At 42.3% G+C, this 15,314-nt stretch overlaps 1 protein-coding gene across 5 annotated transcripts in view; it reads left to right on the top strand.

Annotated features, from left to right (window-relative positions):
- Positions 1 to 15,314, top strand: part of RAI14 (retinoic acid induced 14) — a 163,434-nt gene that overhangs the window by 133,288 nt on the left and 14,832 nt on the right. For 4 of the 5 annotated variants that reach the window (XM_055147289.1, XM_055147292.1, XM_055147276.1 and 1 more), the window contains exons 6-12: positions 3,638 to 3,695; positions 5,289 to 5,359; positions 8,198 to 8,304; positions 9,449 to 9,627; positions 10,787 to 10,815; positions 11,868 to 11,954; positions 13,560 to 13,646. In XM_055147289.1, coding sequence (XP_055003264.1) covers positions 3,638 to 3,695; positions 5,289 to 5,359; positions 8,198 to 8,304; positions 9,449 to 9,627; positions 10,787 to 10,815; positions 11,868 to 11,954; positions 13,560 to 13,646 — 618 coding nt within the window. The remainder of the gene's footprint in view (positions 1 to 3,637; positions 3,696 to 5,288; positions 5,360 to 8,197; positions 8,305 to 9,448; positions 9,628 to 10,786; positions 10,816 to 11,867; positions 11,955 to 13,559; positions 13,647 to 15,314) is intronic. The other variant, XM_055147302.1, reaches the window with a different exon arrangement.

Here is a 15,314-nt window from a genome sequence, read left to right on the forward strand (position 1 = left end):
ATTTTTTGTTATTATAATTTACTTGTTTAGGTTTTGGGGCTATACCTGGTAGGACTTGGAGGCTACTCCAGGCTCAGTGCTTCAGGGGACCATGCAGTGCCTGAAATCAAACCTGGGCCTCCTGCATGTGGAGTCAGCGCTCAGCCTGTTGAGCTGTCTCCCGAGCTGTCAAGGTACATTCTTTTTTGAACTGATCACCCGAGGAGCTTCTTTCTGGGTCACTTTCCTCGTGGGGAAGAGGCTCCTAATTGCTCTTTAGAATGTCTTCCTGCTGCTCTGGTGGAGCCTTTCTCTCCCCTTTATTCAGCATCTTTCCTTCTGCAGGGCTTGCGCTCTTAAAATAGTTAAAAAACCAAACCTCCCCCCAAAATGGAGTTTGTTCCATGCTCCCGGGGAGCCTGACTCCTTCAGTCACTCGTCAGAATAGAGCTCTTTGTGAGAAGCCAGATTTTGGCCCTGATCTCCTTTGTACGTGACTTGATGAGCTTTTAATTCTCAGCGTTTTGCTTCAGTTCATCGTTTTTACTCTTCTTTCCAATTTTAAGCCAGCTCCGTGGTTTGATAACCTCGGCAGGAAGATTCTAATGATCGCTAAAGATGCTGACCTCTGTGACTCCGTAAAGATGAATATTTACGGAGTGCCCTAGAGCAGCCCATACAGTTCCATCAGCGTGCGAGCTGACTGTTTTCAGGAGCAACAGAGCACAGTGAAACACATGTTTGGAGAACAGACGGTTCTCGGTGGAGAGGCCAGGTTGGACCTAGCATTCGCTTTCATTTGACTTTGCAATGCTAAGGCAGCAGTGCGGTCGCATTCTTCAGCTTGTCCTGTTCTGGTGATCGCCCAGCTTCTTGCCTTGCATGACATGATGCAAACGACCACCAATGCCAGGAATGCGTTAGCTGGAAGAGATCTTTGAAGTGAAATTCAAGGGGAAAAATACATCAGCATCTGTGATGATTGTTTTTATTTTTGATGAAGTTTCTCCCTGAAGACAATTAAATTAGAACTTTCCTCCCCACTCTCCCCCGCCCCCGTCGGGTGGGAAGTTCACATCTGGCCTCGTTGGGGGACCATATAGTTTCAGGGTCCCCCAGACTCAGGGTTCCCACATGCACTCCAGCCCTTGGAGCATCTCCTCAGCCAAGGTGGAGCTTTTCCCCCGTTGTCTCGTCTCAGACTGTCCGTTCCAGATACGCGAAGTTCATTGATTTGCCCAATCACTACCTTCCTGCTTTCACGGCTCTTTTCCAAAACAAACGTACTTGTGTTTTAAATCTCCATTCCTGTTCTGCCGTGGGGAGCCAGACTTTGCATCTGACTCTGATTTGAAGGAAGAATGAACCTGACGAGCTGGAAATCCTCACGGGGCAAGACCAGATATTCTAGCCTCGAACGTAATTTTATATCTGACTATGCAAATGGTTGGTTTTCTCTGGGATCTTGGAAGCCTTTAAGCAGTTCCTTGTGTTGTTCTAAAATTAGGCCAGTGCATGATAAGTCGTGACTTGATCCCCATTCTTCTCAGCGCGAGGACCAGAGAGGCACGGTTTCCCTCTTTCCACGCTTTCCTTTACCTGCTCTGGCCTCCCTCACAGGGAGAATCGTCTGCGTGCTGTTTTCCTCTCTGTTTTCTCTCAAGCTCATGCTTGAGCCATCTCTGTCTCCAAAGGGCGCACTTTCTTCAGGGTCCCTGGTTACTTTCTCACCTCTCTTTTCTCTTATTCTCTTGGGATGTGACCCCTATAATCTCCTGCCAGCCTTTTATAGTAACCTTTTATAGTAACTCCTCCTCACAGCTTTCCCCTTATCCCTGCTGCGCCCATGCACTGAGTCAGGCAGTGAAGGTCCGGCCCTGGTGCAGCTTGCATGCTTGGAAACAAGCCCACCAGCACCGGGTCCATGCCTCACACCTAAAGACACTCAGGGGACTGCAGGAGACCTGTGAGGGTCTCTCCAGGGAAGGCCTGGGGGAGGAGCTGGTATTTAAACTGAGAACTCAGGGGCTGGAGTAATAGCACAGCAGGTAGGGCATTTGCTTTGCACGAGGCCGACCCAGGTTTGATTCCCAGCATCCCATGTGGTCCCCCCGAGCACCGCCAGGAGTAATTCCTGAGTGCATGAGCCAGGAGTACCTCTGTGCATATCTGGGTGTGACCCAAAAAGCAAAATAAATAAATGAAAGTAAAAAAACTGAGAACTCAGTGGTGCAAAAGAGCTAGGGGCAAACGCTTTGCAAGCAGTCTGACTCGCAAGTCACAAGGACAAGAGCCGGTGAGTGGACATGGGGTACAGGGAGTGAGGAGAGAAGTGGGGGCCCGATACAGGCCTTGGATGTTGTTCATCAGAGTTTTGCCTGGAGCTGTGGAGCGAACTGCTTTTGAGTCCAGAGTAGCCACATGGAAAGATCTCTCTCAGTGAGAGGGAGGAAAGGCAAGACCTGGGCAAGCCCCAGGAGGCCCTCAGAGCCGCCCGGCGAGAAGCTGCTGGCCTCCCCGAGGTGTGGTGATGGTGGTAGGGAAGGAGAAGGCAGATGAGCCCAGAGTCGACAGGATGTGGTGAGTCTGTGGCTTCTCACGTCGGGGGCGGGGTGTGAAGCCAGGTCGGGAGGGGAACCCAGTGGTTTCACTCTGTGTAATGTCGGTGCCTATGAGGCTTCTGAAGTGAAATGTGAAGTCAAGCCTAGCCTACAGATGACATCTGCCACGCAGGGACAAGAATACAGACTCTGCCGCAGCCTGCCTGCTTTCAGAAACCGGAGCCTGGTATCTACTTTGTGACCTGAGCAAATGATTGACTTTGTTGTGGCTCAGTTTCCTGAAAAAAAAAAAAATGGGGGCAGTAGAAATTACCGGAGGCTCATTAGGAGCCTTAACACAGTCTGTGCAGTGCTGGTACGGATTGACTCCATAGACTGCGCCTGCTGCTACGGGTATGATAAGACACGGTGGCAGTCATTCGCTTCTAGCTGTGGATGCGGTTGAGATTCTGGAGGAGGAGAGCTGAGGGCCCAGGGGTGCTCCGGGGTTTCTCCTGTACTAAAGGACAGGCACGGGCAGGGCAGGAGCATCCGCCAGGCCCAGCCCGGCCCCAGGAGCTGAGGCTGGAGCATTGGAGAAGACAGTGGACAGCAGGTGAGAGGTTGGTAAGACAGCACAGAGATGATTGTCCTGGATGGAAACATGAAGTCACTGGTGACCTTGACCCAGGCCATATCCCTGGTGTTTGGAAGGTGATGCTCTGTGGCGGTGGGCTCAGGAGTGATGAAAGGCGAGGAGATAGGGACCTTGGGGGGTTCCTCAGAGAGAGCTGGCTTTGTGAAGGGGACAGGAAAAGGGGGGAAGGTGCCATCAACATGGATAAGGCCAGAACTGGTCTGTTAGCTAGTGGGGGTAGCGCGGGGCAGCAGGATGCTGAGGAAAGGTGTGGAGGGGGGGATGGTGGGAACAGCGGCTCGGTAGCTCTCCTGCCCTGGAGTTGAGTTCTCCTTCCCGGAGCCAGAGCTGCGGGAGCACCGAGTCAGGCCTCTCCACGCCCTGGCCCTTCCTAATAAGTAACATCATCCCGGGCCGCAGCAGGAGGGAGGAAGAAAAAAACCTGAGTTCTCTTACTATGCATTTATTTTTTGTCTTGTAGTCAAAATGTCCAGCTGAAAGTACTGACAACTCTGGGAAAACTGCTTTACATTATGCAGGTAATGTCTGTTCTCTTATTTCATTCTGCTATTTAGAAAAAAAATAAATGTTACTTTAAAATTAATGCGCATGAGAAACCACAGTTCACAGTATTGTAAATCATAGAACCTCGATTTTAAAAGATTAATCTTTCGGTCTTTTAAAAAATAATAAATTAATTTAAAATGTTATGTTTGGTGGGGCTGGAGCATTAGCACAGCGGGTAGGGCATTTGCCTTGCATGCGGCCAACCCGGGTTCGATTCCAGCATCCCATATGGTCCCCTGAGCACTGCCAGGGGTGATTCCTGAGTGTGGTGGCTCCAAAAAAAAATAAAATAAAAATAAAATGTTATGTTTGGGGCTGGTAATAACGTGCCAGGAGTAAGCCCCCTGAGCACAACTGGGTGTGGCCTTATAAAAACAAGTCACTGTCACTGTCATCCCCTTGCTCATCAATTTGCTCCAGCAGGCACCAGTAATGTCTACATTGTGAGACTTGTTTGTTACTGTTTTTGGCATGGGTAGCTTGCCAGGCTCTGCCATGTGGGCAAGATACTATCGGTAGCTTGCTGGGCTCTTCGAGAGGGGCAGAGGAATCAAACTCGGGTCGGCTGCATGCAAGGCAAACGCCCTACCACTGTGCTATCCCTTCAGCCCATAAAAACAAGTAAATAAATAAAACTTAAAATGTTAACTTTTTGCTTTTTTTTTATTCAATCCATTACTGTGGCATGTTATTGCTGGCGCAGATTGCTGACCTCACATGACCTAAACATCTCCATTCCACCCAATAGACCTAAATATTCGCAAACTTCCTGGATTCTAACTGAAGAATTATATCTTGAAGTCTTCAGCTGCCTGCCCAACTACCAGGGAAAATTGTCATGGCTCTCGTACTTTAATTTAATGTTCTTGTTTAAATGAAAGAGATAGTCATAAGTATTTGCAAACTGCCGGTAAAGTCGGATTCCAGTTTGTGGTTTGGAGAACCGAAGGAGCATCAGTTCATTTCATTCATCCATGTTTTTACTATCAGTCACGCTTCGTGCGGCAAGACATTGGACACTGAGCTCCGAGACTATTCCATTTTTAAGTTTCGGGCTAGTTGTCGAATGTCCAGATCTTATGAAAAGCTAAAATAAACACGGGCTTTTAGGCAACAGCGCTGTACAAGCCTCCCACACCCATCCCCACCCCTGAAACTCAGCAGTAAGTTTTTTTTTTTCTTTCATTGAATCACCATGTGGAAAGTTACAAAGTTTTCAGGTTTAAGTCTCAGTTATACAATGCTCGAACACCCATCCCTTCACCACCCCTTCCACCACCAAGAATCACAGTGTAGCTCCACCCCGCCCCCCCCCACATCCCCAGCCCCCCACCCCGCCTGTAAACTCCAAACAATAATAGTGAGTTTTGTGTTGAAATATTGAATGTAATCAGCAGTAACTTTAAATACCTGGGAAGCAAGCTTCCTAGCACCATCTTCTTGCAACGAGGCTGGAAGAATTCAGAAGGGCCGACTGGGATAGTTTCCTTACTGGGTATGTTGGCTGTCCCCGGTGTGAGAATAGTTTTGTCACTTACCGTGCTCTTTGTCTTTCCTCCCCTCAGCCGTGCAGGGCTGCCTTCAAGCAGTGCAGGTTCTATGTGAGCACAAAAGCCCCATCAACCTCAAGGACTTGGTAAGTACAGGGAGGCCACGAGAGGGGAGAGACTGATGCTGGCTTGAGAGCACCCAGGGCTACTTTCAAGGGTCACTGAGTCTTTAGACCTAAATCTGTGGCAAATATCCCTTTGCCTTTCATTGGATCCTCTTCTGTCTTCTGCAAAATGGCCTTCACTCTTATGGCTCCCTGCTCCCGAAACTGTCAGCCCCACCCTTTTGTAGTCTGCACTGCCTCCAATGGGTGCTTGTTCCAATGAATCTACCTATCATCCACCATCACCCTAAATATTAGTAAGATTTACTTTCTTGATTTCCAGAAGTAAGTCTAAATGAAGTTCTTTTCTTTCTATACCCCTTGTTTTACCTTTTCCAGTTTTTCTTTCCTTTCATCTGTTTTGTTTTTGTCTTGGGCTCACACCCACTAGTGTTCAGGCTCCAACAGTGCCCGGGGGCTCCTCCCAGCTCAGGGTTGGGGGCATCTCTCCTGGCAGTGTTAGGGGAGATGGGACCCATGCCCCCCACCATGCAAAGCATGTCCTCAGCCCCTTGAGTCATATCTCCTGCTCTACTTTTCCCGTTTAGTGAGAACACACCCAGCGGTGCTCAGGGGCCACTCCTGACTGTGACTGGGATCATTCCTGAAGGTGCTCAGGGGCCGTATTGCTGCCAGAGATCAAGCGGGGGTTGGCTGCATGCAGGGCCGGCTGTGATCTCCCTCTCTCTCTCTCTCTCTCTCTCTCTCTCTCTCTCTCTCTCTCTCTCTCTCTCTCTCTCTCTCTGGTCCTCCTCTTGTTTCAGCTTAAGTACCCCTGGTCAGGATTTTCCAACTTTGAGGACCACTTCTAGCTTATTTTAACCTTGCTGGGATATTTTACAAATAATACACTAATACACGTCTATAGTGATGGATTTCCTGCTATGTCATGGAAATTGACATGTACTTATGTCTGATAAGGATATTATGCAGTGAGTGTTGGAAATTTACAAATAAATATTCACTCTCTGTTAAGACACATGGGATGTGATTTAAGCTATTGATTGAATAATAATATTTTTATTTTATTTTTTTAATTGAATCACCATGTGGAAAGTTACAAAGCATTCAGGCTTAAGTCTCAGTTATACAGTGATCAAACACCTATCCCTTTACCAGTGCACATATTCCACCACCAAGAACCCCAGTGTACCTCCCCTCCCACCCCCCACCCCTGCCTGTGTAGCCGATAATTTTCACTTTCTCTTTACTTTGATTACATTCAATATTTCCACAAACAACTCATTATTATTGTTTGGAGTTTCCCCCCCAAAATCAGACCTGCTGTAAAGGAAGCATTTGATAATTTGTTTTCCATTGCTGAGAATGAAGAGATATGAGGTTTTGGATTTCTGTATTTTAGTATTTAAGTAACTAAGTCCAGGGAAAATTCTGTCAGAAATTGCATCACTGCAAGTTTGTACCTCTCTTTAGTGGTCCTTATAAGATGGCGGTCGCCACGCCTCCCTCCTCCCCCCTCCCCCCCCAGGAAAAAGCAGAGAGAGAAAAACCTTTCCCCTCCTGGGGCGGCATAGGGCCGTGGCTTAGTTCACAGTCTAGAGACATTTCTGCAAGAAGCTGCTGGTACCAAAAGTAGTTTAGCTGGCCTCCGGGATCATGGTCATCCAGCAATGGAGACTCGGTCATCCAGCAATGGAGACATCTCCTCGGAGAACGGGGCCAGTACCGCCCCCGTCCTGAGATCTCAAGCGCATCCAGCTGCTGCTGAATAATAATATTTTTATTACTGATAATGTTACTGTTGTTGATAAATAGGTAGAGAAAGTATAGAAAACTATAACTTTCCAGAGAAAAATATTTCAGAAATATGGCTAAAAATCAACTTTAAGGGTAGACTCTATCACTAAGCACCAACTGTAGAAATCCTTATGTTGAAATAATGGGATCTATTTTATCTTTTTCCTTTGCCTATTTGAATACTTTCATTCAAAAAGATATTACCGCCAACTCCTTTTGTGGGTCATGTTCATGGATGGAGCAGAATAAATTCTTCTCTTAATGGTTTGTATCGTTTCAGTTCATTCTTCTTCCTCAAGAAGACTATGGAAACAGTCACCTGAATATTCTAGTATTTGTCATTTGTTTTGTATTATATTTAAATTTCTAATCTACCTATCATATTCTGTGTGTGAAGCAGGACTCTATCTTTTAGTTTTTCCAAAGCAATTGTAATTATTGTAACTTTAACTGAATCAATTTTTCCTTAAGTCCTACATCAATGAGGGGCACCATCTTAGTTCTCTCATGCCTTGACACCTAAAATGATTTTGGAAGAGTGAAATTTCTAAAAATGGAGTGGCAGGATGTGGGTAAATCACTCAGAAAAAGCTTCTAGAATACACTGGAACCTACTGATGCCAACTGGAATGAGTCCTTTATTTCTCCACGACCATCTGCCCTTTTTAGACATAGTAGCCTTGCTTCTAGCCTTTGATATTTGTTGTTGACATATTAATCACCAGACTGAGTGATGAGGGAATAAGCAGCTCAAGAGGTGGAGAACCCTGAGGAAGTTCCCAGAGAGTCGTTCTAAGATGGTCTGGCAGTCCTCTGGAAGCAGATTTTCATGGCGGGTCAAACATAGCACCAGCAGTACAATTCAGGAATGTCTGCAGAAGTCCACAATTCTTGGAACACCTTGTTGTTTTTCTTTCTCTCCTATCATATTATTTTAAACTTAGTTAAATAATTTTTTAATGTTTTTGCTTCCCTAAAAAATAAAAACAAAAAAACAAGAATCATTACAAATTCAGGCATTCTGTGCCTGAGTAAAAGCCTTCATCTGAACTTGTCTCCTAGGATGGAAATATACCATTGCTTCTTGCAGTACAGAATGGCCACGGTGAGGTCTGTCGGTTTCTCCTGGACCACGGAGCAGATGTCAATTCCAGGGATAAGAATGGAAGGTACGGTACCACAGAATTAAGAATCGTGATTTCAGTGATGTCCACGCTCCAAGAGTTTTTCAAGTGATCACTGATATTCGATCCTTTTTTTTACAGAAAACTTTTAATTTCTTTACAGTTTTTTTGTGGGGTTGGAGGGAATTTGGGGTCATACCAGGCAGCAGTGTTCAGCGGCTACTCCTGGTTCTGTGCTCAGAGGTCATTGTTGGCTTTGCTGGGGGACCATATGCAATATCAGAGAGTGAACCAGATTCAGCTGCATGCAAGGCTAGTGCTCTAACCCTTGGAGTAACTTAATTTCTTTACTTTTTAAAATCGTCTGCATTATTTTGATATTGAAGAATCGGTCTTGATTTTAGAAACTTCCCCCCAGACTCTGGGCACGTTATTGCTGACTGAGTGTGTGATGAGATTATTAAGTGCTAACGTTGAATAAGTCATGTCTTTTGACTTTCATCAAGATAAATGCATTTGCTTCTTTTGGAGAATAATCTTTCTTTTAATTGAATCACCAAAGCTTTCATGTTTGAGTTTGAGTTATACAATGATCAAACACCCATCCCTCTACCAGTGTACGTTTTCCACCACCAGTGTTCCCAGTATCCCCACCCCACCCACCCCCTGCCTCTATGGCAGTTTCCTTCTTTTTCTCTACTTTGGGTCAGTATGGTTTGCAATACAGATACTGAGAGGCCATCATATTTGGTCTGTAATCTACTTTCAGCACACATCTCCCATCTCGAGCGATCCCTCCAACCATCATTGACTTAAGTGATCCCTTCTCTATCCCAGCTGCCTTCTCCCCCAGCTTGGAGAATAATCTTAGCAATGCATGGACACTTAAAACAGCTTCGAATTGAAGGGCATTATTTGTGCTGGATGTATTAAGTATCATTGTATTTATACTACAGAAGATGAGGGCTGTGTTATTGGATCTAATATGGTTTAATGTTTTCATTTCGTCTAAAGTGTTCAAGAGTAACTACCTCATTTTATCTTGATAGCATTCCATGTTGAATTCCCTAGAAGATGAAGTGTAGTGCAGGTTTAATCTTCCCTTTTTTGAAGATAGTTGGAATGAGTTCCCATGAAAGAGTTTTCACATTTCATTAGTACTAGTTTGGTGTCTCATTTTTCTCTTTAGAACCGCTCTTATGCTGGCTTGTGAAATCGGCAACTCTAACATTGTGGACGCCTTAATTAAGAAGGGTGCAGATCTCACCCTGACGGACTCTCTCGGACACAATGCCTTACATTATTCCAGACTCTCAGAGAATGCAGGAATTCAAAGCCTTCTATTATCAAAAATCTCTCAGGATGCTGGTATGTAAAAGAAAACAGCCATTGTTGTTTTAAGTTTATCCACTCCTCTTTCCCCAAAGGATGAAGGAATTTGTGCAATATTATTTATTTCATTATTATTTTAAACATACCCTTGAAGAAAAATGAAGTGTTGAGTGTTATATGCGTGTATGCTTGTGTACATATTTGTATGCCTGTATGTCTGTGTATATTCCCGCAACCAAAGTAAATATGGGAGTGGATATGAGTCATGATGCTTTTTATAGTTACTTTTTTTTTTTTTTTTACTTTTTTTTATTCTATTCTTTTTTTTTTTTTTAATTTTTTTATAGTTTATTTTTAATTAGTGAGTCAACGTGAGGGTACAGTTACAGATTTATACATTTTTGTGCTCATATTTCTCCCTTACAAAGTTTGATAACCCATCCCTTCACCAGTGCCCATTCTCCACCACCAGTAAACCCAACATCCCACCCCCCCTTCCCAGTCCCGTCTCCCCCCACCCCACACTGCCACTATGGCAGGGTATTCCCTTTTGTTCTCTCTCTCTGATTAGGTGTTGTGGTTTGCAATAAAGGTGTTGAGTGGCCATTGCGTTCAGTCTCTAGTCTATATTTGGCCCGCATCATCTTTCCCCCACATGACCAACAACCACATTTTACTTGCTGTTCCCTTCTCTGAGTTGCCCAGGATGAGAGAACAGCCTCCAAGCCATGGTGACAACCTCCTGGTACTTATTTCTACTATTCTTGGGTGTTCGTCTTACAGTCTATTATTCTATATTCCACAGATGAGTGCAATCTTTCTATGTCTGTCTCTCTCTTTCTGACTCATTTCACTTAGCATGATACTTTCCATGTAGATCCACTTATATGCAAACGTCATGACCTCATTTTTTCTAACAGCTGCATAGTATTCCATTGTATATATGTACCAGAGTTTCTTCAACCAGTCATCTGTTCTAGGGCACTCGGGTTTTTTCCAGATTCTGCCTATTGTAAACAGTGCTGCGGTGAACATATAAGTGCATATGTCACTTCGACTATACTTTTTGGCTTTTCTGGGATATATTCCCAGCAGTAGTATTGCTGGGTCAAATGGGAGCTCAACCTCAAGTTTTTTGAGAATTGTCCATACTGTTTTCCAATATAGTTACTTTTTTCCCTGCTTTCTCCTCTAGATTTAAAGACACCAACAAAACCAAAGCAGGTATTTATCTTTGGGGGGAAGGGATTTTTTTTCATCTTTGTTGCACTTTGAAAATTTTCTGATTAAAACTCTCTATGGTCTGCTAGAAAAGTGAAAAGACTACGTTGAAAATACTTAATAAATGAAATGTCTTAAGAATTTTTATTAAGATGATAGTTGTGTTTTAGGGATTTATGTATTTCAAAAGCATGTGATTTTAAACTTGCTACTTATATGTATCTTTTCTTGGTATGTACTAGTATTTTCTATTGGTGTGAAAATGTGGTTTAAATATCTGGAATTCAGCACAGTATTTTGAATACTTATAATATCTCATGCACTGTATAGTCACATCCCTGAAATGTTAGATATTTGATGAAAATAAGAGATTCACCTTTTCATTTTATTTTAATTTGGGCTTTTCAAAAATGTTAATCATGTTACATAGGTAGGATTAGAAGTTTTCCCTTTTATTTTATAGTTGATCCTAAGAGGAAAAGGTTTTCTTTACATATTAACATGATACATGTTTGATTGTTCCATTCATTTACTTACACATCAAAATTCCTGAAAAAAGGATATCATAAACAACAAATATTCACTATTGAATATATTTTGAATTAATTGTGTTACTTATTTCTCCCTAACCTCCAGAAATAAGGTTCTGCCTTCCCCACTCCCATGTTCATATTTTTTAAAGGAAAGAACTTGAAGCAAAGTTGGGGAAATAACCACTGCTTTGCATGAAGTTGGAAACTAGACTGTGAATGCAGTCTGATTCTAAATTGTTTCCGACAACTCTTAATTCTTCTGCCTTCTCAGTTCTCCACATCAACTTAATCTGGTTTTGTCTTGTGTTTTTTTATTTTCTTGCTATTAAAACACGGGCTGCTGGAAGAAAACTTGGAGCATGCATACTTCTTATTTTTATGTTGATAGCTAATTTCCAATCTCAATAAAGTAAGAAATGCATGAACTGTTGTTTTTTTCTCATGTGTTTATGGAAGCTATTTGCTCAAACTATACTAACCTAACTAACCCACCTCCATTCTTTGAACTGTGATAACTTTCAGCATGACCAACTCTGTAAAATAAGCTCAGAACGAAGTGGAACTCCAAAAAAACGCAGAGCTCCACCACCTCCTATCAGTCCTACCCAGGTAAAAACAAAAACAAAACAGTAGTGACAGCAGAAGAAGAATAATTTTGTTGTAAATTGAAAAAAAAATGTTTTGGAATTGACAATTGAATACACATTTGTGATTCTCTTTAGTGATTTTGTTTAAAATAGTGGTATGAAGGATTGTGATTATTGGCATGGAAATAATATCAATTCTTATTTATTTCACAACTAAAAAGTTGAACAGGCATCACATCTTTGGGGGGATGGCGGTAGTGTTCAGTCACATTCAGGAGCTACTCCAGGCTCTGTGCTCACCGATTACTCCTCTCTCTTCTTAGAGGAACATTTGTACTACTGGGGATTGAACCAGGGCCAGATGTGTGTAAGGCCAACACCTTAACCCCTGGACAAGCTCATTAGCCCTGAATAGATTCTTGCTTCTTTTTGTTTTGGTTTAGGGTCACACCTGGCAGTGCTCATGGCTTACTTCTGGTCCTGAACATCTTTCTAAACGTCCTAAAAAAACAATATTGAAATCTTATGCCAGAAAAATTTTTCTTATGATAATAAACTTGGGGTATTTTTACTTCCTCACATTAAAGCTCTAATAAAGCTTGGGAAAATAGATTGCTGGTTAGGTGGTTACTTGAAATTAAATTTTATTTGGTTTCTTAAAATGTTAACATCTGCCTTCCAAGTACATTGAAGGTTAGCTAATATGAAAAGCAGCTCTCATTTCTCAGTTTACGGTGTCTACTGAATAGAGATAGAAGCTTGGGTATCTATGAAATGGTCAGTAAAAAAGCAGGCAGGATTATGGAAACAGTCACAGGATTTTCTCATCTGATAAATAATTTCAGTATGTTAGTATACTGTCATGTCACTGTCATCCCATTGCTCATCGATTTGCTTGAGCGGGCGCCAGTAACATCTCTCATTGTGAGACTTACTGTTACTGTTTTTGGCATATCGAATATGCCACGGGTAGCTTGCCAGGCTCTGCCGAGCAGGCTCGATACTCTCGGTAGCTTGCCAGGCTCTCTGAGAGGGGTGGAGGAATCGAACACGGGTTGGCCGCATGAAAGGCGAAAGCCTTACTGCTGTGCTATCGCTCTAGCCCATGTTAATAATAATGTTAGTATATTCACTAACAATATTCCTAATCTTCATTAAAAGTTCTATAGTTTTTTAAGTGGTTTCTAATAAATATAGGAGAAAATTTGTTTAGTTTCTACTCTGTAAAGTTTCAAAAAGTTTTTGAGGTAACATTGCCTTGAAAGTGTTACCCCTGAATTGATCAAAGTGAAGAATAATTAACTAGGGCCGGAGAGATATTACAGCCCGAAAGGTGCTTCCCTTGCATGTTGCCAACACAGATTCGAACTCTAGCATCCCATATGTTCCCCTGAGCATCATCAGGAGTGATTCCTGAGTGCAAAGCCAGGAGTAACCCCTGAGCATCAGCACAGCACGTGTGGCCCAAAAACAACAACAAAAAGACCCCTAAAAATAAAATAACTGTATTTTTTGCTTTCGTTCAATAGGAAGTTCTTTGTCATTGGAGATGAAATGACTTTGAAGATACTTTCCTTATCGTTGGTCATAAATTTGTTGTGTTTTTTACTTTTTTCTTTTTCTTCAGCTAAGTGATGTGTCTTCCCCCAGATCAATTACTTCTACACCCCTGTCAGGAAAGGAATCAGTATTTTTTACTGAACCACCTTTCAAGGTAAGTACCTTTTTGTCTTCAATTTTGCTATTGAGTTTAGTAGTAGGTTTGGTTTCAGGTTTTTTTTTGTTATTATTTATTCTTTTATTGAATCACCATGTGGAAAGTTACAAAGCTTTCAGGTTTAAGTCTCAGTTATACAATGCTCGAACACCCATCCCTTCACCAGTGTACATATTCCACCACCAAGAATCACAGTAAACCTCCCCCTCACCCCCCACCTCCCCAGCCCCCCACCCCACCTGTGTAACTAATAAATTTCACTTTACTTTCACTTTACTTTGATTACATTCAATATTTCAACAAAAAAATCACTATTATTGTTTGGATTTTCAGTTTTAAACACTAGGTAAACAAGATATGTATGCCTCTCAGTGATTGACTTACAGTCTTTCTTGAGGGAACCCCACTTGATTATTTTTTTCTAGCATGGACTATGTATGAAAGAACTTGGGTAAACAAATTACATTCATTAACTAGTAATTCATTTTCACCATGTAAAAAGACACAGAGATAAAAACTTACCTGCCAACCACTTTCTTGCAAACTGAATTAACCAATTTGAAAGAAACTTTTGGTATTCTCTGATGTCTTACTGAGAAGTAACTATGGTTTGGGATACATGTAGTGATACGTTGGGGTGTTTTTTGGCTCTGTGCCCAGAGGTAGCTTCTGCTGGTGTTCAGCTGGGGATTGAACCCAAACCACCTGCATGCAAAGCATGCACTCAGTTCTTTGGGCTATCTCTGGTTCTAGTAACTGTGTTTTATTTTAGCTGTACTTTATGAAGCACCATGATTTACAAAATTAGAGTTGGGTTTTAGGCATACAATGTTCTAGCACCAATCCCACCACAGGTGTCAGCTTCTCTCTATCAGGGTTCCCAGGTTTGCTCCTATGCCTCTCCCCTCAGCCTGCCATGTTGCCAGTTTAAGTTTAGTTGTTAAAGTTTGGGTCTCATAATTTCAGTATTGTTGACTCTGTGGTTTGGGTATTTAGCTCTAAATTTTCTTACCACTGCTGATTTACCTGGATTCCCCCTGTTGCTTTTCATCTATTTCTCCTCACTGCCACTTGATTTCTTTCCTCCTTCTCCCTCTCTTGTGGGATCAAGGATGATCTAGGCATTCCCGCTTTAAAACCATTACAAATACGACACATAAGTGATATCATCCTGTGTTTATCCTTCATCTTATGACTTACCTCGTTTAACATGACATCTTTCCGTTTCATCCACGTTGTAGCAAATTGCATGATTTCATCATTTCTTACTGCTGTGTAATGTTCCATTGTGTTTATATATACCACATTGTCATGATCCACTTACTGTTGTTGGACATCTAGGTTGATTCCAAATCTTAGCTATTGTACTGAGTGCTCAGTGAATAATGGTGCGCATACATCATTGTCAATGAATGTTTCTCTGTCCTGGGGGTAAATATCCAAAAGCAGAATTGCTGAGTCATATAGCAGCTCAATTTTACACTATTTTTAATAGGACTTCATTCCTGATTATAATAACACCATACATTTCTTTTAGGAATAAAAAAAAATCTATTAGGTCTTATTCTACCTGTTTCTAAAGATGTATTGTTAAAATTACTTTAAAGAATAAAAGGACATTTCATTTCCACCTCTATTTACCTATGATCATTAGAAAAATGTACT

This window comes from Sorex araneus, chromosome 1 (assembly GCF_027595985.1).
Source record: "Sorex araneus isolate mSorAra2 chromosome 1, mSorAra2.pri, whole genome shotgun sequence".
Taxonomy (NCBI): domain Eukaryota; kingdom Metazoa; phylum Chordata; class Mammalia; order Eulipotyphla; family Soricidae; genus Sorex; species Sorex araneus.